The 22,373-nt window shown below is 35.7% G+C and overlaps 1 protein-coding gene across 1 annotated transcript in view; it reads left to right on the forward strand.

The window, feature by feature from the left end:
• LOC141481322 (uncharacterized) overlaps positions 1 to 7,601 on the forward strand; it is a 228,584-nt gene extending 220,983 nt beyond the window's left edge. The window contains exon 2 of the mRNA XM_074172721.1: positions 7,459 to 7,601. Within this exon, the coding sequence (XP_074028822.1) occupies positions 7,459 to 7,538 (80 nt within the window). The 3' untranslated portion in view covers positions 7,539 to 7,601. The remainder of the gene's footprint in view (positions 1 to 7,458) is intronic.
• The last annotated feature ends 14,772 nt before the right edge of the window (positions 7,602 to 22,373 follow it).

Genomic DNA, 22,373 nt, shown 5'->3' on the forward strand with positions numbered 1-22,373 from the left:
GGGCCTCATTATACTTGACAGCATTTTTATTTTTGATTTCCGTAGAATGTAATCGTCATTATCATATTGAATATAGGAAAATATACTCAGATTTGGGAAATATTAATATTTCATGTATAGATGTGTATGTGTGTGTAAGAGCGAGAGACGCATGTGACGTAATCGATGCAAAGAGAGATGGAGATGGTATCGAGATTTACCGGTTGCTAGTGCAACCAGGTGTTGCCATTTCACTAGTTCGGACTTCAATTGTCTACTATATAAAATGATTTGAAATCCCTGAAACAAGTAAAAAAGAATAATTAAAAAAGAATAGTTGAAAATAACAATTATATTAAGCAACAATAAACCTGTCATCACCCGAAGACGATTGTAGATACCAACAATCGAAACGTCGTGAACTAACGTGACTTGGAATCTCTACACTTTTTTATTTTTATTATTTTCTTTTTGCATTCCTATAATTTTTTTTTATTCAATTATTATATTTTTACTTGTAGGTTATTTCACTATCATTGCATTTCAGGTTTATTGTTGCTTAATATAATTGTTATTTTCAACTATTTTTTTTTAATTATTCTTTTTTACTTGTTTCAGGGATTTCAAATCATTTTATATAGTAGACAATGGAAGTCCGAACTAGTGAAATTAATCACGAAACATTGTCAATCACCTTCAAACAGGTGTTGCCAGTTGTACAATAAATCAATGTTTATGGAGTAATGTAGCGTTGAGTCACTAGCTGAACTATCTATTGGTTGAAGAAGGACACGACAACCTGCGATCCGTCATTGTATACGGGGTGTCTCAAAATACATCATTGAAAACAAACATGACGGCGAAGTGTACAGGGTGCGTCAAAATATACCATTTAAGAAAAAACATGTCGGTTCAACAGAAGTCTAGTATTCCAACATGCCAAAAGGGCACTACGTCTCGTATCTTTGTTGACCAAGTTAGCATCATCAGGAGACAGAGGAGATTCAAAAGTGTCGAGAGGTTAAGCGTTGTGGACTCAATGTGAGGGCAATGGGAGAGCGAAGTACCGAAACATTTTTGACCTATAACTGACATTATGTATTTGATGAATTTATTACCTTGTGGCATCTTTGGGGAATCGAAAAAATGAAATATTTTCACGTAAACTATCACAAGAATCCACACTGCAAAAGGTACGGTGAGAAGTCATCACAACAATAAAAAATGTTCAAATAACTACAAGAATAAAAGTTCCAATAAAATGTTTATTTTACGCACTAAGTATAACTGGCCGGAACGATGCGAACTGTTCAATCGGAGACACTCTGTTGAACTGGCTCCCCCGTCAGACGGGCACTGACGACCGAACGGCCAGGCAAGGGACGCGCGAGGACGGAGGGTGATGATTTGGGTCGCTGCTGAGAGTGAGCGGACTTATTAGAATATCTATGGATGATGGGGGAGCGAAGTATTCGACAATGACATTTCAATATACGTTGTTTTGCATAGTTTCGAAGGAAAACGATGTTCCGTACGTCGTTGGTAAACAAAAATCAGTATTATAATGACATTTAGAGAATACAGACGTAAAGTAGAGGAATTTGAGAGACGTGTCCAACAAATGAGTAATGATATTCAATTATATGAGAAGAAGAAAATGGTTCTCAAGCAGTTGAATAATTTACACATTCAAGACAAGGAGTTCCAGCCTCAGAGTGTAGAATATGTCGTCAACGATGCTGAAAAACAAATTTTGTACTTCCGACTACAATAATTTCTGTTCAATATGTGAACGTACCGAATGTGGGTGAAATTTCAAGGAAATATGCATGAAGGCTATTGTAACCAATGGAAATTGATTCGTTCGACATGAGTCAATGAGGGTATTTGCGCAGGCGCAATTCCAAAGAATACACCATTCAAATGTGAATTGAAAAAGATATTTCAAGATCTTTGTCATTAAAAAAAAAACTGTTGAATTTGTTCCAGAATACGCAACAAGGCTAGAGAAAAAATTTGGATTAGAGTTGTACAACAATTATGAAATTTAATAAAAAAAATGAATATTTTTATTGAGTAAATGTTGTTTCATTTCAAGTTGGTAAAAATATATATATAATATAGGTATGCAGAATTATCGCTATCACTTATCGATAAAGCCAGACACGTGGCTGAAAGTGACGAAACAAAGGCTCTTCGTTTGATTGCATAATAAGTCATCACCTATTTTCCTATTCTTATCCAAGGTGACATTGATCACTGTCAATGCCGAATCAGCACCCAGAGATATGCAGTTCCCAAAGCGACGGAACAAAGGCTCTTTGTTTGATTTTGAAATATGTCATCACTTATTTTCCTATAAATACCTCCTGCGAGGTGAAATGATGAGTTAGTTGTATCAGTGATACTAGTGACAAGTGTAACGATTTTATCTGAAAGTAAGTGTTTTTCATGTTCACTTTATGAAGTTTTATTGCAAAATTTTTTAAACGTTTTTGACTTTTTCACAAAAAAAAAATATTAAAAATTAATGTAATTCAAAGGTGGTGAGAGTTGTTGTTGAATTATCATCAATTTTCCAAAATTTTTCTCAGATTAATATACTTGAGTGTTTTTCTAAACATACTTTTTGACGGTTAACGTTTTTTCCAATTATTTTGTAATAAAAAACGGTTCAGCGGTATTTACGTATTCCTTAAGCCAACCCTGGGCAACTATTTTTATCCTACATACATCAGAAGATAAGGAATAACAATTACTGATATTTCTTCTCAATCTTTAATAATGAATAAAAGATAAGAACCGGTAATTGCTGACATTCATTTTTCTCGAATACTACCTCTTACAGTAATTATTGTACCGCACAATTTGTTTTGATGTTTTATTAGATGGCAGCCTCATAACTGGGAAACGTAATTATGAATTTTACTCGAGAATCATCCAAGCTGAATAAGAGTTTTTTTGGATTTTATCTATTTGCCTTTGACAATGCCATATCTTGTCTATATACACATTTATAATGTAGTAAACAGAAGCTCATTTTGTGAGCAGCTTTCTAGTTGAATAAAACGCATAGTGAGTTACGAATAACTTTCATTCATGTTGTCGTTTATTGAGAGAGTGTTCGTATAATTTGAAACATTGTTTTTTTATTTTTGGTTTCTCGCAGGTGGATTTCCTGAAATTCAATTTCAGTCGTGGAGAGGAAACCAAATAACAAAATAGCAGATTCACCTGTAGAGACGCCGCAGAAGAAATTGACAGCCAACATCGTGAGAAGCATTCAGAAAATACGCTGTCGTGTTGTTTCATTTGAAATTGTACGAAATTAAGGTTAGTACTGTTTTTTTTCCTCTGTCCAATATATGTATAGAGTTTGTGGTTGTATACTATATTTTTTGTTCGACTCAAATTTTTTTTCATTCATAGATATGATCCGCATAAAGAAGTGTTTTCAATATTTTTTATGTGTTTAGTACTTGCAGAATATGTGTTTTAAATTCGTTACTTTGAATGACACTTGATTTTTCCAATTATAAGTGTAGCTCGCTCATTTTTCACAATCACTCCATGAAAAACATTACCCCCACTCTTGAATTTTATTTTTCTCTGGTGTATGTTTCTATGGAAGATTGCATTTATTTCAGAACACTACATCAACGTGTGCAGTATAACTTCAGATTCATCTCAACAACTACATCCAAAATCGTCTTAGCAACCTTTTCCACATCGAGTTTCAAATCACAGCAGCTTCCAGAACCATCTCAACAGTGTCCACAGAACGAAATTCAATTCTCTGCAGCTTCCAAAACCGACTCATAACACCTAGAATTTCATTTGTGAACAAAATATCGGTGAGTCATGTCAATAAATGAAATCCAAATGGTCGATTTTCCAAAAACCAAGTCGGTAATTGATAATCACCTTTTAGTCATTAGAGATAATTATTCAGAGTATATTGCCAAACAAGCTATACAATTCATTAATAAACATATAAGGAAATGCGTTTTAGCTATGAAAAAAATTAAATTTTCGGTAGGAGAAAAAAAGAAAATAATTACAAAAATTGGGGAATTGAAACGCTTCAAAGTGATTGTCAAAATGATGAATAATAAACATACAGGCTCGGGTTTGAAGCGACGAAGCTCCAGGGTAAAGTGGCAAACTGTTAACAATGTTTTCAATCGTAGAGTAACAACGGGGGTAATCATCAATTTAACTCATAAAGATCCTAAAAAGTTTCTAGGCGATGCTTTCTCAATATTCAAACGTGAGATTTTCAAAATTTTGAAACAAATGTCATGTCTCAAAGTCAATTTTACATTTTCAGGGGATTTTATTAAGAAATCGAATGATGGGGAAATTATTAATCGTAAATATTTCAGTACACCGAATAAAGTTATCGATTCAGGTACGGACTTGACTGCTTGGTACAATGAAAATGTGGTGAATGTTATATTGAATAAATTAAGCGAATTTGAAGAACAATTGTCGGGGTGGGCTTTGAGTAAAATTCTTTTGTTGGAAGTAGCAATTATTAAATATGTCATTGGTAACGGTTCTTCTTTCATTCCATTGCCACAAGAAATCGCAAGGAAGAAGGCATGCATTAATGTACAAAACAATGACGAAATATGCTTCTTTTGGAGTATTATTAGCGCCTTGTGTCCTGTAGCAAAAAATCCACAAAGAGTGTCAAAATATCCACACTATTCTACAGTTTTGAATACTACAGGGCTAAATACTCCAATGGATTTACATCAAATTTCCAAATTTGAAAAACTTAATAATATTTCTGTTAATGTTTACACATTGGAATTGAATCAAGCAAAGGAAAAATCATTTTTTGTAGTAGTACCTGCCAGACTCACGACAACAAAACGAGACAGACATGTTAATTTGTTATTGATTCAAGACAAATATTTTCCAAAATTGAACGATTATGAGGCTTCACCCATTAATGACGATGACGAGACGGAAATTAAATTCCATTATTGTTGGATCAAAGACATGTCTGGATTATTAAGTAACCAATTGAATGAAAAGAAAGACAAAAAATTCTTTTGTGATAGATGCCTAAATTATTTTTCAAGTCAGCAAAAATTAAATGATCATACTGTTTTGTGCGAAAAAGTGAATGATTGTAAAATTTCATTTCCTACATACGATTATGTGGAATTTCGAAATTATGTTTATAAACAAAAATGCCCGTTTATAATTTTTGCTGATTTCGAGTCACTGTTGAAAAAATGTAACGAAAGCATATCTAACAAAACTACAAAATACCAAAAACATATACCTTTCAGTGCACGCTACTACTTCAAGTGTTCCTATGACGACAGTCTCTCTCATTTCAAAAGCTATCGAGGTGAAGACTGTATGAAATGGTTTGCCGATGAGTTGTCTGATATTGTAAAATTTGTTGAATCTAAAATTGAGAATATTGAGCCGATGACAGTGCCTTTGAATAATATCGGTGCTGCAATGACTTGTCATATTTGCGAAAAACCGTTCGCCCCCAAAGATGTTATTGTGTACTATCACAATCATTATACGGGGGCGTTCCGCGGTTTTGCCCACCAAGCCCCCTGTAATGTCAACTTTCGAAAATTATTCGTGGTACCCATTACTTTTCATAATCTTTCAGGATACGACAGTCACTTCATTATCAGAGATATCGCAAAAAAAGGCATACTTCCCTCAAATAAAGAAAAATACATTTTCTTCACACAGAAGGATGCTGAAACTAAAATTAAATTTCGATTTATAGATTCTTTTCGATTCATGGGAACATCGTTGGATGAATTAGTATCCACATTGGATCAAAATGATTTGGAAATTAAAAAAACAAAGAATTTAGTCATTTAGATGATGAGAAATTTGCTCTACTCACCAGGAAGGGAGTATTTCCGTATGATTATATAGATATCATGGAAAAATTGAACATCACCGATTTACCATCATGAGAAGAATTCTATAATAAATTAAATGATGAAAACATAACAGAAGAGAAATATGCTCACGCACAAAATGTTAGGGAATTATTCGAAATTACAAATTTGGGATCGTATGCGGTCCTATATTTGAAAACAGATATTTTATTACTGGCAGACGTTTTTGAAAATTTTCGTCAAAAAAGCATGGAAACTTATGGGTTGGACCCCGCATGGTATTATAGTATGCCTGGGTACACGTGGGATGCCATGTTGAAGTATACGAAGTGTAAATTACAAATTCTAAAAGACATTGACATGATTATGTTTGTAGAAAAGGGGATAAGGGGCGGGATATCGGTTTGTTCAAATAGATATTCTGAAGCAAATAATAAATATATGGAAGCATACAATCCCGAAAAACCTTCAAAATATCTTTTATATTTAGACGTCAATAATTTATATGGTTGGGCAATGTCGGATATTTTACCTTACGACGGTTTTCAGTGGGTGGAAAATTTTGACAAAGATGTAACTGAAATTCCTGACAATGTTTCAGAAGGCTACATATTGGAAGTTGATTTGGAATACCCTGAGAGATTACATAATTCACATAAAGATTTTCCGTTTTGTCCAGAGCATCAAGCACCACCAAATTCCAAACAAACAAAATTAGTGGGTACCCTGTATCATAAAGACAAATATATTTCGCATTATCGCAACTTGAAACAAGCATTGAAAAACAGTTTGATTCTAACCAAAATTCATCGGGTTTTGAAATTCAAACAATCTGCATGGCTGCGTCCCTACATCGAGTTGAATACTCGTCTAAGGGCTGCAGCCACCAGTTCTTTTGGCAAAAATTTATATAAACTAATGGTAAATGCTATTTTTGAGAAAACGATGGAAAACATTCGATTACACAGGGTGGTCAAACTTGTGAGTTCCTGGAACGGTCGTTATGTCGCCAAAAATTTAATTGCGAGCTCTCGATTTCAGAGTCGAACCGTTTTCGATACAGACTTGGTGGCTATTGAATTGAAAAAGACTGAACTTGTTTTCAATAAACCTCTGTACATCGGAATGGCAATTTTAGATATTTCAAAAACATGCATGTTTGATTTCCATTACGATTTCATGGTGCCCACTCTAGGTATAGAAAATTGCAAGTTAATGTATACAGATACAGATAGCTTCATCTACGAAATAACGTGTGAAGATGTCTATTCAGAACTCATCAAAAATAACCTATCAAAATTTGATACTTCCGATTATTCGCCCGATAATAAGTTTCAAATCAAATCAATCAAATCAAATCCTTTATTTTCCTGTTCGACAATTTCATAAGTAATTGTATTAGGAATAGTCAGTAAAGCTAAAATTATAAACTACTACACTAAAACTAGAAGCACACACGAAAACGCATGCACACACCACACATACACTTACGTTAAATAATCATCAACACTGTAATACGCATTCAGAACTAAAAAATTTTTAATCTTTGTTTTGAACATCTCCAATGTTTTGCTTTCTTTTATTTCAGTTGGTAAAATATTGAACAAACGAGGACCTGCAACATTAGGACCTTTAAGAGCAATCCGCCCTCGAGCTAGAGGAACTTGATATATTTTTTTTGGCCTAGTGTTAATTGTATGAGTAGAGCCTATTAAAGGAAATTGACTTTTATTTTGAAAAACGTAGACACAAATTTCCATTATGTACAAGCAGGGTAAAGTCAGTATTTGTAATTTCTTGAAAAAAGTTCTCAGGACTCCATGTAACTTATACGAGTGATACTTCTGATGATGTTTTTTTGAGCCAAAAAAACTTTACCTGCGTTGGTTGACCAACCCCAGAAACGTACACCATAGCGCAATCTCGACTCCACTTCAGCATAGTATATAATTTTTAGTTGATCTAGACTGAGAATATAGCTAAGATTTCGTAGCTTGAATGCTGAAGAATGCAATTTTGGTATAAGGCCATCACAATGTACTTTAAAATTAAGATTTTTGTCAATTTCAACACCCAAAAACTTAGTACTTTTTGACAATGGAAGCAGCTGATTATTCACATCAATATATAGTGGGTCAAGAATTTTTTGATAATTACAAAATTGAATAATTACTGTTTTATTTGGATTGAAAACAAGCGAATTACTGGAAAACCACCAGTTCAATGATTTCATTGTTTGCTCGCATTTTCGTTGTATACTTGTTTGGTCGGAGCCTGTTACAATCGTGGCAACGTTATCAGCAAATTTCACACACTTTGCATCAGGAACAGATTCGTCAATTTTATCTATATATACTCGGAATAGTACAGGTCCCAAGACTGAACCTTGTGGTACTCCGAGTGATAGAGGTATCCGTTGAGAGTTAATTATTCTTTTTTTACCATTAATTACATTGGTGATGGTTACATATTGGCTTCTGCCAAACATAAATGAATCGATCCAATTATTCCAAATTTCCCCAAAACCCAGCTCATGTAACTTTCTTGATAGTACCTGAGGATTGACGCAGTCAAATGCCCTGCTGAGATCGCAAAAAATCCCAACAGGGAACTCGCCAGCATCTATGCTATCAGCTAAATTGTCATATATGGATTGAATCGCGGTATTAGTGGATTTTCCACTTCGAAACCCATGCTGCGTATCCGAAGTAATGTTATTTCTGTCAAGATATCTTAAAAATCTATTTAGAAAACAGTGCTTAAAAATTTTGAAAAAACTGATGTTACTGTTACGGGTCTGTAGTTATTCATCAACTGTTTACACCAGAACAAAAACTTAAATTGATAAGAAAAACAAGAGGTTTTACTAATATGTCCAGCGTATTTTTGAGCATGAATGCCGGAACGTGATCGTTCCCTGACGACTTTTTATTATTCAGCTTCTTCATCATTAGTTCAAAAAATTCACTCTCACTAAACGGGTATAAGTGAAATCTTGAGGATGATTCATTCACCAGAGAGCCAGTATTATACGTTGTCACGTCTAAATCTTCGACCAATTTCCGAGGAGTTTCTATAAAAAAAGAATTGAATTCGTTTGCAATAATGTTGGGGTCTTTAGTTACAACACCACTAGACGTAGTGATTTCAAAATTTGACATATTGTTAAATATTGAACCTTGTAATTCAGATACCATTTTCCATGTTTCTTTTGATAAATTACTACTAGACTCAATTCTAGCTTGATAGAATTGTTTTTTGGTGTTTTTTACGAGCAATTTGTGCATCTTTTTCATAGTCGAATATGATTTTTTAAGTTCCGGATACATTTTTTGAAGGTTGAAGTATTCCCTCAATCTCAAGCTAGAGCATTTCACCTCTGGGGTCACCCAGTCTCTAGTTTTATGTTTTTTGAAATGCAGCAATAAAGGAAATTCTATATTGGAGTGGTGAAGAAATATGTCGTGGAAATAATTAAATGCAGAATTACAGTCAATAATATTGTACAATTGCGACCAATCCTCTTGCTGAAGATCGAGTCTGAAAGCCTGTCGTGCCTGTTCGTTATATGAACGACCATAAAAGGACTTTACAACTTGGGACTCTGTGATGCCAAAATCGATGTCAGACAAGATCATTCTATGGTCTGAAAATGGAAAATCGAGTACACATGTAGATCCCTTATTCGGAAAATTCAAGTATATATGATCAATAGAAGAGATTGTTGTGTCCGTCACTCTGGTTGGCCAAAAAACTGAGTTACGGAAGTTATACTGAAGCAAAGCATTAGAAAAGTTCACATAGTTATTTCCTAATTTTAATTAATCTAAATTGAAGTCACCACAAATGATAAATTTAACAGCAGGTTTATAATACTTATCCATAATTCTAACTAATTGAGTTTCAAGTTCTTCGTATTTTGCACTTGGAGGTCTATAACAACAAATGATGTTGTACATTTGGTTCTTCTTATTTTTAAATGATATGGCACACACTTCGCAACTACCCTCTATACAGAACTCACTCATATCAATCGCCTCAACGACGAAGCTCTGACTACACCAAATGCCGACACCTCCCCCTTTAGTGTTAGTTCGGCAAAAAGCACTTACTAAGTGAAAATCACGTATTTTCAAATTTGAAATAGAGCTCCTTGTAGCACATGTTTCATTCATACATATTAGCTTTATATTCTTAAAATCATTCAAAAACAATTCCAGTTCACTTATTTTAGCATTGTTCAATGTTTGAATGTTGATGAATAGAATTGACGGCTGGAATGTCAATCTGCTGTCTGCCGATTCCTGTTCTTGTGGAATAAAAAACGTCTATGCATCCTTTAAAGTAACCATTCTTGCAGAATGGTTACTTTAAAGGATGCATAGATGTTCGAGTTTTTGGATTCTAATTTCTCAACTTTTACCTCAGGAAAAGTAGGCTTCAAGAGATTTGTCATTTGCAATGATGTAGTGTCAGGATGTAACCTGTATACGTGTAGGTCTACTAATTTGGGGATCGCCCTGATTCCTACTCCAGAGTCATCCTTCTTGCCAATCAAAACTTTAGGTTTGCGATTTTTGTAGGTCACCTCCTGCCATTCCTTATTTGAGTGTGATTTAGTCGAATCTTGAATATTCTCAATGAAGCCAGATAAAACAGTCCTCTGTGCGTTAGTAACGCTTTGCTCCACTTGCTGTGGAGTTATCAAAGTTGGATGTTGATGCGAGGATTGCGGATCTGACCTTTTCAAAGCGCTGACGTAAGATCTAGATTTTGTGGTGGTATTAATATCAATGTTATGATTAACTGATCTACTAGGTGATTTACTATGATTATTGGTTGAAGACGATGAGCCGGCAACATTGCAATTTGATGAATCTACGTTATTACATTTTATCTCCTCAATGAGCGACTTTTGTGTAAAAATGGTAATTTGTTGGTTCTGAATTGATCTTTCTTGCTCAGCATTCACTCTCTTCAAACAATCGATCTCAAATAGGGCGGATTTCAACTCACCCTTTATTGATGAAATCTTTGAGGTTATTTGACAATCAATATTTGCTGAATCACTGTTCTCGTTGAGTGGGTCGAAATTTCCGTCTCCTTCCACAACTTTTCGAACATTTTCACTTAAATTCACATCTAATGGTATTTTTTTTGTTATTATTATCTCTATCAGCTTAATTTTTGTTAATTTATCGAGTTCTTTAACAACATTGTCTTTATTCGCCATGTTGCCAGGCGATTCTCTCCACTTGTGAATAAAAAAATTCCTGGGTTAATGAAAGATGAAGCAAATGGTAAAATCATCACGCACTTTGCGGGGTTACGTTCCAAAATGTACACCTACAAAGTGCAGGGTGGAAAAGTTTTCAAAAAATCAAAGGGGATTCGATATAATGTAGTCAGAAATAAAATTGATTTCAAAGATTATATCGATTGTCTCAGAAATTTTAAAGAAAAAATATGTGAGCAGTTCACTATTCGATCATACGCTCACAACGTTTTCAGTATCAAGCAGGTGAAAATAGGCTTGAGTCCACACGACGATAAACGAAAATTAATCCCCAAATCATCCGACATGCATCTATAATCTCTTCCAAAGTTAAATTAGTTTTATTCTCACGTAACCATGATTTCATTATATTGAAAACACCTCGATAATAATCACAAAAGTTCAAAGCATCCAGCATAGCGATACGGTCAGAGAGCACACTAAGGTGAGTATTCAGGATATCGTTTACATCTCGTTGAAACAGCTCCATGTTCGTGGTGTCCTTGGAAATGGAAACTTGTTTGGTATTACTTTCGATGTACTGTGTGACGTAAATGTAATCCCCGCAACGTGTTGTAATTGGATCATATTCGTCTACATATCCATCGATTTGTGATTCAAAGAAATTTTCCTTTATTTGTTGCAGGATGTCAATGAGGGTCGCCCATTCATAACTTGTTAAATTGATGGAACGAATGGAGAACTGCTGCTTCAAAATTATGCATGGGCTGAAGTCTCTGCATGGACTTAGGCCACATCGAATTTCATAAGATGACATGGGGAATGCCATCAACATCAATTGATGTTCGTTTCGAGCAGCCATTTCGTATTGCTCCAACGCTCTGTCTATCGCATTTAGAGTTCTATTATAATCTTCACCATCACTGTCGAACATTACTTCAACTTCACTACCGTAACCACTATCGGGAGACATTTTCAAACTGAATGTCCATCTGTGTTTGCATGCGCACTTATAGCTTCAGATCACGTGGTCCGTTTCAGATATTGTGCGTTTGTTAAACACACAAATATTTCTTCACAAAAGGCCCTCCCAATACATTGTCAGTGTGCTTGTTTTCCATAAGATTCAATACAAAATCGACATTTTCGATCCAACTGTTGTGTTTGTTATCCAAACCCAGCCATTTTACGTACATTTTTTTAACTTTCTTCCTCAAGACTTTCTCAACGAGATATATATCAGGATTTGCAGTTTTTTGTAATTCTTCTCCATAAAAAGCACCCCTAATAGGTGCACCCTGCATATCTTCTAGCATGAAGGTGGCGGGGTTGGTAATATTGACTTTGATAATTTTGAATAATTCCGTAGTCCAATTGGGCGTATAGCCTTTTTCAAAAACGTGTTTCGCCTTACTGATTCGTACAACATCACCGACTTTGAATTTTCTCGGTCCAGCTATTTTCACATGGGTGTATGTTGATTTGAGAATTTGTTTTTCGTTAGTTTTGGTAATTTTCGAAGGTTGTATACTCGTCTTCGAGTGTCGCGTATCATTGTAGGATTTTGTGATTTCAGGCTAGACATTCAACCATTTGTAGCTGCCATTCAGACTGAAATATTTGAAAAGTCTCTTTTTTAATGTTCTAATGATACGTTTAGCCATAGAAGCCTTCGTGATACTGTACGTATTGTAGTGATATATTCCATGTTTTTTCATCAAAGTTTGAAACTTATTGTTGTAAAATTCTTTACCTTGATCGGTTTGTAAATTTTTTGGACAACGTTTCGTATGTGTCAAGATATCTGCAAACGTTTTCGTAATTTCCTCTCCCGTTTTTGATTTCAGTGGTCGAGTCCACACAAATTTCGAAAAACAATCTATGACGACTAGAATCAGTTTGAAATTTCGATTTTGCTGAGCGAACGATCTCATCTCAGCCAAGTCCATCTGCCATAAGTCATCTATTCCTTTGATAACTGTACGGCGTCGAGAATATTTTTTTTTAATTGGTTGATGTAGTTCGTTGACAAGTTGAATCTTGTCTTTGGAAGTCATGACGACTGATGGTGAAGATGTGTGAACCCCGCTCTTTTATTATGGTTTTGCTTGAACTTTATTTTGTATCTTTTTGATTTCCTTGATAGTAGAATTTATTTCGGTAATTTGTTTGGAGATGTCAACTTGAAATTTGGTTAGTTTTTCATTTACTTGGATCATTTGTTTTTCGTGTTTCTTAGCTAGTTGATATATAAATGAAGCAAGTTCATTATCGGTTCCATCCACATACTTTTTATTAGCAACATCGTAATCAGTGGTGGGGCTCTTCACATGACACAATTTCACATCACCACAATGAATATTACCATCTGAGGTATAATGCAACAAACATCCTCCAGAGGGCGTTGGCAATTTTCGCTTTCTGTTGCTGTCGCTACGTCCAAACTTATCGATAACCATTTTGAAAATGATAATGTATTGGGGAACGTAGTGTAACTTATAGAATTATTTTTGCCTCTTCGAGTTCATTCAAAATGGCAATGATTTCATTGTTGTGTTGTTCATTGAGACGTTCGCATAGCTCGTTGGGATCGTCTCAATAAATGTATTCAATGGGTTTCGTATTGAATGTCATTGCAAGAGGTGACGTTTTGGGTAGACATGATGTCATCGCAGTAGTAGTAGTAAGAGGTGGTTTAGGTTGAAAGAACCCAGTACCAGTTTTACGACGATTTCCTGCTGTAGGAAACAACGGTTTGATTATGTTGGTGTACTTGTATCTCTGTGTGCCTTTTAGATGCCCAGCCGAATTCTTGTGAGCGCTCGATACGATTTGTATACATTCAAATCCTCAGTGTTTTAATTTTGTGGCATGTCGAGAAATAACAATTCATATATACCGGGTGTTCCTTTCCAGTGATACCCAGCCAATTTTATGTATCCGCTACGCTTGTCAAAATGGATTTCCTTCTGGCCTAGGAACCATTTTGAAGATACCCCATCATATATGGGACCGTATACTTTGTCGATTTCCTTGTCATTTTTCCAATGGTTTTTAATGTACGGTTGAGACATTATCGGATATTGATCGATATATTCTTCTAAAACTTGTTCATTTATGCCTGACGCAACGTTGTCGTCTTGTTCGTCTTCTGCATACCCACTGAAGACGTTTTCATCATCATCGTCATCCTCATCTGTACCTGCAACATGTACGAGGGATTGGAATGGAGTCGTTTCAGGCTCTTCCACTGTCTCTTGCTTGACTTCGGTTTTTGCCTCAGTTTTCAATGGATTACTAGCTGACTGTGTTGCTGTTTTATTAGCTATTTTCCTCAATGGAATAGACAGAGGTTTGAAAAATCTTTGCAATGACTCATCTTCTTCGGATTTGCCCAATTTCAGAGCCGAATATTTTTTTCGAATGATGCGTGCAATTTCGTTGATTTTATTCTTTCGAATAACATCAACTTCTTTGCTCAACGGTTTCATGATGGTGAATGATACTACATCACGCACTGTGTATACTTATATATTTGTCGAATCCTTGACGATAACGTGCACCATTCTTATCGAAATCTTTCATTATTACAACGGTTCCATATCGATGTTGCCAACATTCGGTACACATTCTCTTGAATTCATCGAAAGACATGTCGGGAGAGACGTGTTCATCGAATACATGTTTCAAATTCATTTCATCCTGTTTGAAAAGTACAATCATATTGCAATTGTCTCGTATCAATTGTTTGGGGATTTTTGAATATGTCTGACAAAGATAGGCGGCGTCAATGTTCTTATGCCTACATACAGAATAATATTCGCGAATTTTCTGTTGGCCATCACATGCGACATCATCGAAAATGAATATGGAATTTGATTTGGCTTCGTGAGGGCTTATGATATCCTCATTTTCCCTGAACGGGTAATATCCCAAACCCTTGACTTTACTGAAAATTTCTTGAACCACTTGATATTTAGGTTGATACAATGATTTTGAATATACGTAGATATTTTCAAATTTGGCGCCATTCGGGTGGAATAGCAATGTTAAGATAGCGTTTGTTTGTCTGTACAATATTTTGATAGTTTCGGTAATTTCAAACCTCCAATGGAATTGGTCAGATATTTTGGAGGGGGTATAACGATTACATATAACAATGATCAGTATCAAAATTTTGACCAGAGTAATTGCGGACATCTGTGCCTACAGTTTCTGCTCCATAATGTCTGCAAAAATGGTTGGAGATAAATCTTTGCGAGATTTAACCGATGCTGAATTGAAAACTTTATCGATCGACTATTCGATTGGGAATGCTAAACCTTGGGAATTATTGGATGTTTGGCATAGATTACCAAAGGACTACCAACATCGATTTGCTTTGCAGATTCGTTAACCATGTTTTATCCATTACCGACATGAGGTACCACCACCTACATCAGCTGCGTCATCGCTACAAAAAGCAATGTATTATGGTCCTGTGAGTTCGCAAATAGAATGTTATTATTGTAGAAATAAATGGTTTTTATGTGAAATGTTGTTGTTGTTGTTCAAATCATTATTTAAGGAGATGTCATACTGACATTATATCAGTCATGTCTATGATATTAACGTAAACGAGTCGTTCTTCGACGCTCTCCATCGATTTCAATCCACCCATTCGATTAGATTCTGATTCTGAATATACTTTGGCTTTGCTCATTTTCCATTCGTACAACAGTTTACCCAACATTGAAGAAGGTACGAAATTCTACTGCTATGAAAACGCAGACAAAACTAAACAGAAATTGGATCTCACGAAATTGGTGACATTGAAGAATTATTAAACAAATACATCACGCCTAAAACGTTCAAGGAAAACCCTGAGGATTTTTTCTATCTGAAACCGAATAATAATACGCTGAAAAGTGAAATATTCTGTCTGAAGCACTCGATTGATTTCCAACCTGCAAATAGCTTGGCTCACATACTGGGGTTTTCATCTACTGTTCTCAAACCAAACTTACATCACGAATCCGATCTACCTGTGGATATCATTAAAGTACGCACCATACACATAGATAGCAACATAACGTTTGGAGCCTTCTACAACGACACACCGACTCATACGATATACGAATTTGCTGTTGGTGTTGATCCGGGGTATGCAAATGACGAAATACCTAATCACCCCATTTACCTACCTATTGCACATAGAGACGAAATAAACAATATCACGCTGCGAGTGCTCGACCAATATTCTAGGCTCATAGATTTCCGAAACGAAGAAATAATAATTCGTTTGGAATTAAAGCGGAAGTATGGTGCTGACTATCTATAAAAATAATACACCTCCATACCCCAAGTCAGTCTTCACCAAGTCCTTCACTAGTCGACAACTATTGACAACGGAAAATAAATTGTTTCTGGAATTTCTTGGTTATCATGTTGTCCAATCAAGTGTTCAACATTTTTCGAAAACCGCAAATCGATGAGTCCATACAAAAGGTAGAATGGCGGACCTACTATCCATATGTCAAATCTTTTCGCAGCAACGATGTTATTGAAATCAACATTATTCAATCTGATGCCTACGATGCTTTGTACGATAGTCTGCTGTTCATCAGTGGAAAAGTTGAGAAGACTAAAGGGGACGGTAAGGTGTCATTCGTAAACAATGCTGGTGCTTTCATGTTTCAAACTGCTAGTTATGAGCAGAGTGGTAAGGAATTGGAAGCAGTTCGTGAACTTTGAATTGTTAGTACTGTTAGAGGCTTTCTCATCTACACCGACGAAGATATCAAACACTTGGCCACCTCCGGTTGGACTTTTCCCAACAATACAGGCGTCATCAACACAACTCATCTAACATTCAACATGCTCATACCCATCAAGCATTTTTTGAATATCTTCAACGATTATCAGTGTGTTTCCTACGGTAAACATACCATTCGATTAGTACGAGCTGGAGATGAAAGCAACTGTTTCAAAATAGAAGAGACTCCTGCTGCACTAACACCGAAAACGGAAGTTAAATTGGAAATTGAAAATATCGAATTGAAAGTTAAACGACTCTTTCCGCATGATCAAATTGAATTGCAACTTTTGAAAGCTATCCAAGCAGACACTCCTATTCTCTTACCGTTCAGAAAATGGGAACTTCATATGCTGCCTGCTCTCACACAAGGTGCAAAAAATGAAATATGGGCCGTCAAGACTTCTTCGTTCCTCGAAAGCCCTCGCTATGTAATTGTATGTTTCCAAAAAAATCGTGACTACACTAAAGTCAACAATGATCCAACAATATTCAATCACTCGAATATTACCAATTTAACGCTCACTCTTAACGGTGAGAATTACCCCAAGGAAAATATGTATTTGAATTTTGCAAAGGGGAATTTTTCGCAAGCTTATTTCAACTACTCACAATTTGGTCTCAGCTACAAAATAACCAATCAACATAATCCTCTTCTCACTTCCACCGTGTTTACGGACAAAGCTCTCTTTGTCATCGATTGTTTCAGAAGGGATGAGAGCATCAAAAGTTCCAGCGCACGAAAAACGGTCGAAAACGCACGAAAACGATCGTGAACGCACGAAAAACGATCGAAAACTATTAATAAACCACCCTCACCGCGGACAGCCAATGGCTTTGCGGTTTCTCTCCTTGTTCATTTGTTTTACATAGTTTATAAGATATGATGTTGAATTTTATCCAAATAAACCTTATTATTATTATTATTATTATTATATCAAATAAACATTGTCATTTCTAGAACTGGCCAAACGAGAAATCTTTACATTCTATAAGTAAATTCTAAATTTCATGTACCTGCTTTCTGATCTCAATTACCAAGATATCATTATATTTACATGGTTCAATTAAAATGTTACCTATCTTATTAACGACATACAATTAATTCGATATGCGGACGGACGACTATTTCAGAAAATGGGTATTTAAATTCTATGATATCCATCTGAGCATATCACATAGTTGGTGCTTAGCGACAGTTATGCTTTGAATAGCATAAAAACGTTTCTGTTCAGTATATCTAATAACGAATGACTACGAGAAACACCTTTCATTTTTGAACTGCTTGTGGACTAGTTTCTATTATTTGATATAATTTTCATTCTGAAAATCGCACAATCTTTCAATGGAGAATAACAATGAAAAAATTCTAGATAATTTGGAAAATTACGTTTTCTCTGAGAATGGGTTCGCAACAAGTTCGGATGCAGTTGCATTTCTGAACAGTGATCCTTCTACTGGTTCTTAACTTTCTGAAGACTTCAACCTGTCAAACCGAGACAGGCAATCAGCAGCAGTAGAAAACAGTATTTCGGCGAAGGAACCAGAACAGTATGTGGAAGAGGGAGCGAAATATACTGAAGGAGCGATATCAATGTTGGAGACGGTATTTGAAGAAACTCAAGTGAGTATCAACCGAGGGTCAATTCCCGTATCATGCAACCACCATCACAAATGCTACGTCTAGCGCTTTCGAGTGATTTCAGTGCTTTCTCTCCTATGATACCGCGAGAAAGTACCGGCGAATCCAGTACTATGGAGGGGCAGAATTCCTTTAACTGCCATACTTCTCCTTATCCTTTCCTTTGTAACGTCTCGAACCTGTCAAACCAAGACAGGCAATCAGCAGCAGTAAAAAACGATATTTCAGCGAAGGAACTCGAACTGTATATGGAACAGGGAGCGAAATATACTGATGAAGCGATGTCAACGTCGGAGATTTTGTTTGAAACAACCCAAGGGAGTCATCAACCGGGGATCGATTTCCGTGTAAGCCAAACACCATCACAATTGCTACATCTGGAGCCTTCAAATGATTCCAATGCTTCATCTCCTATGACATTGCGAGAATTTACCAGCATATCCATTACTATGGAGGGACAGATATCCTATAATTGTCTTGATTGTAAAAGACATTTTGCCTCTCTGGGATTTTTGAAACGGCATTATAATTCTGCCATTCATAAAAATATGGTTTTGAAGAATAGTGCCAACTCACATCAGACGACAAATAGCAACGGAGCAGCAAAGCACTCACATCTTAACACATTGAACGCCATGTGAGTTATATATAACTCACGGTGTGTTTAGTCACCAAGTTTCGTGAGGTAAATACAACTCCAACTACACAATCGACTTTACGTTCTGCGAGTTAAATATACTTCACGACCACTATATAAATCATAAGAAAATGCATTCAGCGTGGCCTGAGGATTACCTTATTCAATTTAGCCCATATTTTTATGTAAGAGTTAGTCACATGGGACTTGTTGAAATTGAGGTATCAATGAAACAGGAACCACTTTATTTTTTTATTAAAACTATTTGACACATTTACAAAAAAAATGTGTATGCTGGAAAAACAGTACAAAATATTGAAATATATAAAAATAATTCTATTGTTTTACAAATTTATGTTTCAAAAAAAAACATTCAACACAAAAAAATTTTTGGCATCCTTCACATTTATAGGGACTTTGCTTACACTTTTTCATAGCGTGCTCTCTTCCATGTTCTACTGACATATTTTCATAACAAACACAGCATCTCCTTCTTATTGAGTCTTTTTTTAGTGCACATCGCCTTTCCTCTTCAACTGGAATATTTTCTTGAAGTTGCACCTCTTTTTCGAGCAGACCTCTGGTTATCTCCTCTCTGAACTGTGTCATGTTTATTTTGTCGTTGGTTATAGATTTGTATAAGATATGGGCATTTGTTATAGTAGATCCGGTAATGAGTTCCACTGCCAGTTTTCTATACCATTTCACACCCCTACGGAGGGAATTTGAGTAGGATTTCATTTGATCAGACAAATCAATAAATGCTCTGCATTTGTTATAGTCCACTACAGCCTCTGGTTTTTCTACTACTTTTCTGTTACCTGCTTGGACTTCCACTGTGTTTTCGGTGTGGACTGTGCTGAGCATGAGCACGTCTCTTTTATCTTTCCATTTCAACACAGTCACACCGCAGTATTGCTTTCTTTTGCAACAACTTCATTTTTTTTCAGTTTAGCGGTTACAACTTCAGAAGGATTTAGTTTTCTGTTGGACCTTAGGGTACCCACAAGATGTGTTTTTCTACCTAATAATTCATGAGCCAGATGTACACTGGTATAGAAATTATCGGTGTACAATATTCTACCTGAATCAAGAAGATTCTCCATCAGACCCATTACAATTGATGTGGACACAGGAACATTTTTGTCTACAACATCTTTTCCGCAGTAAACTTTCATATTGAAAGTGTATCCGTTTTCTGAGCATAACTTATAAAGTTTTATTCCGAATTTATGTCGTTTGTTTTTTATGTATTGTTTGAAGGAGAGACGACCACGGAAAGGAATCAGCGATTCATCAATACAAACATTTTTCTTCGGGACATTTGCTGCTTGGAATTTTTGCAACAAACGATCAATCAATGATTGAATCTTGTAGAGTCGGTCACCTTTTGGACATTGTGTATTGTCCGAAAAATGCCACATGCGAAGTATCAATTCAAACCTGTTTCTCGACATACATTTCTTCACTTCGTTTGTATAAAGAATAGTTTTAGACCAATAATCTCTAATTCGTGGCTTTCTATCCAAACCCATCCAAATAATTATTCCTAAGAATATTTCGAATTCTTTTGTTGTTACAGGTTTCCATTTTTTCAATCGAGAATATTGAGAGATATTATCACTCTCTATTTTTTGCTGGGCGTATTTATTTGTCTCCAAAATTATATACTGAATCATTTCCTGATCAATAAAAAACTTGAAAAAATCGTAAGGTTTCTTTCCTTGTAGAGAAGCGACAATTTCTGGTGAGATTCCGCAGTTTATAGCAGTAAAATCAAATGATTTAAGATTTTTACCGGTTACACTTGTCCAAGTGAACTGTAATTCTGCAGGGCGCTCATCATCGTCATCATTTTTGGAAGACTCACTAATATTGTGAAAAACTACATTTTCAATGGTTTCATCAATATGAATATCTGTCGCTAAATTTCGCATTTTGTCAATATCTTTGTTGAGTTTTATTTTTTTTCGCTTAGGGTCTTCGAACTCACTGTCACTGGATTCATTTTCTGACGAAACATAATAGTCACTATCAGAATTTTCGCCTTCGAATGGGTCTATTATGTCTTCGTCGCTCATATCAAAATATGTATCATGCAATTGCTGAAGCTGCTTTTGTTGGTCTTCAATAGCTAACAACGGCAACTGAGGAACAGATTATTTGAACACCAGCACTTTACAGGTCACAACATGTGGGACATGAGTCATCTATGATGCACGTGTCCCAGAGTCATGATTTTGGTATTGAGGCTCCGTGAGTTGTATGTAACTCGCGCAGCTAAAAACTAAAAAAAATGTTTTTTTTCAAAATTTTCATATGTAGTGGATGAAATTAGTACCTTTTTTTATTGAATTGATATTTAAAATGAATGGCCCCAGTGGACACATTTTTTTTTTGTATGTGGCGTTCAATGTGTTAATGGAGATATGCGGGGAATGTCATCTTCCATTGGAGATTCAGGTGGATCGCAGACGGATATGCAGCTGACTCACCAGCGAGGCTTCGGCCTTGAAACAACTGGAAATAGACTCGAAGGGGACAGCGGTTCTGGAACGTATAAACATGAATGCGATCAATGTAACATGTATTTCTCTAAGCAATGTTACCTCAGACAGCATAGAAAATCGATACATGATGGTGACAAACCCTTCAGGTATGTTAAGTGCGGCAAAAGATTCAGCTGTGAGGAGGTCTTGCAGAAACATGTCGAAAGGCACTGGAGGGACAAACCCTTCAAATGTGTGCATTGTTTTAAAACGTTTAATTACAAATGGGATCTTACTCGGCACATGTATCATCATACAGATACCAAACCGCACTATTGCCCCATTTGCGGTAAAGGTTACAGTAGAGGGGACCATATGAGAAGACATACTTTGACGCATGGAAAATAATTTCAAGGTATCGCACCCTGAGAATGAAAGTTATTGATTTCAAGGAATACAGTTTGTGGTATATGAGCAAGAAAGTCTTCAAAAAATTGTGGTTTTGAATACATCTCAATATAACTCTTCTGTGTTCCGACGCATTATATCGATTCTCAGCAGATTTATAGGTTAGCCTTTTGGGTACACCGTGACCAAGTAACAGCTGAATTGAATAAGGTTTGCAGCTCACGGTCAGCGGCGACAAAGTTGGGTAAAATGTTCATAACGAATTTTTATAATGCAAACACGTTTAACTAACGAAAC

The sequence above is a fragment of the Leptinotarsa decemlineata genome, unplaced genomic scaffold (genome assembly GCF_025532065.1).
Source record: "Leptinotarsa decemlineata unplaced genomic scaffold, Ldec_3_MD MMD2_tig00000157_RagTag_RagTag, whole genome shotgun sequence".
Classification (NCBI taxonomy): domain Eukaryota; kingdom Metazoa; phylum Arthropoda; class Insecta; order Coleoptera; family Chrysomelidae; genus Leptinotarsa; species Leptinotarsa decemlineata.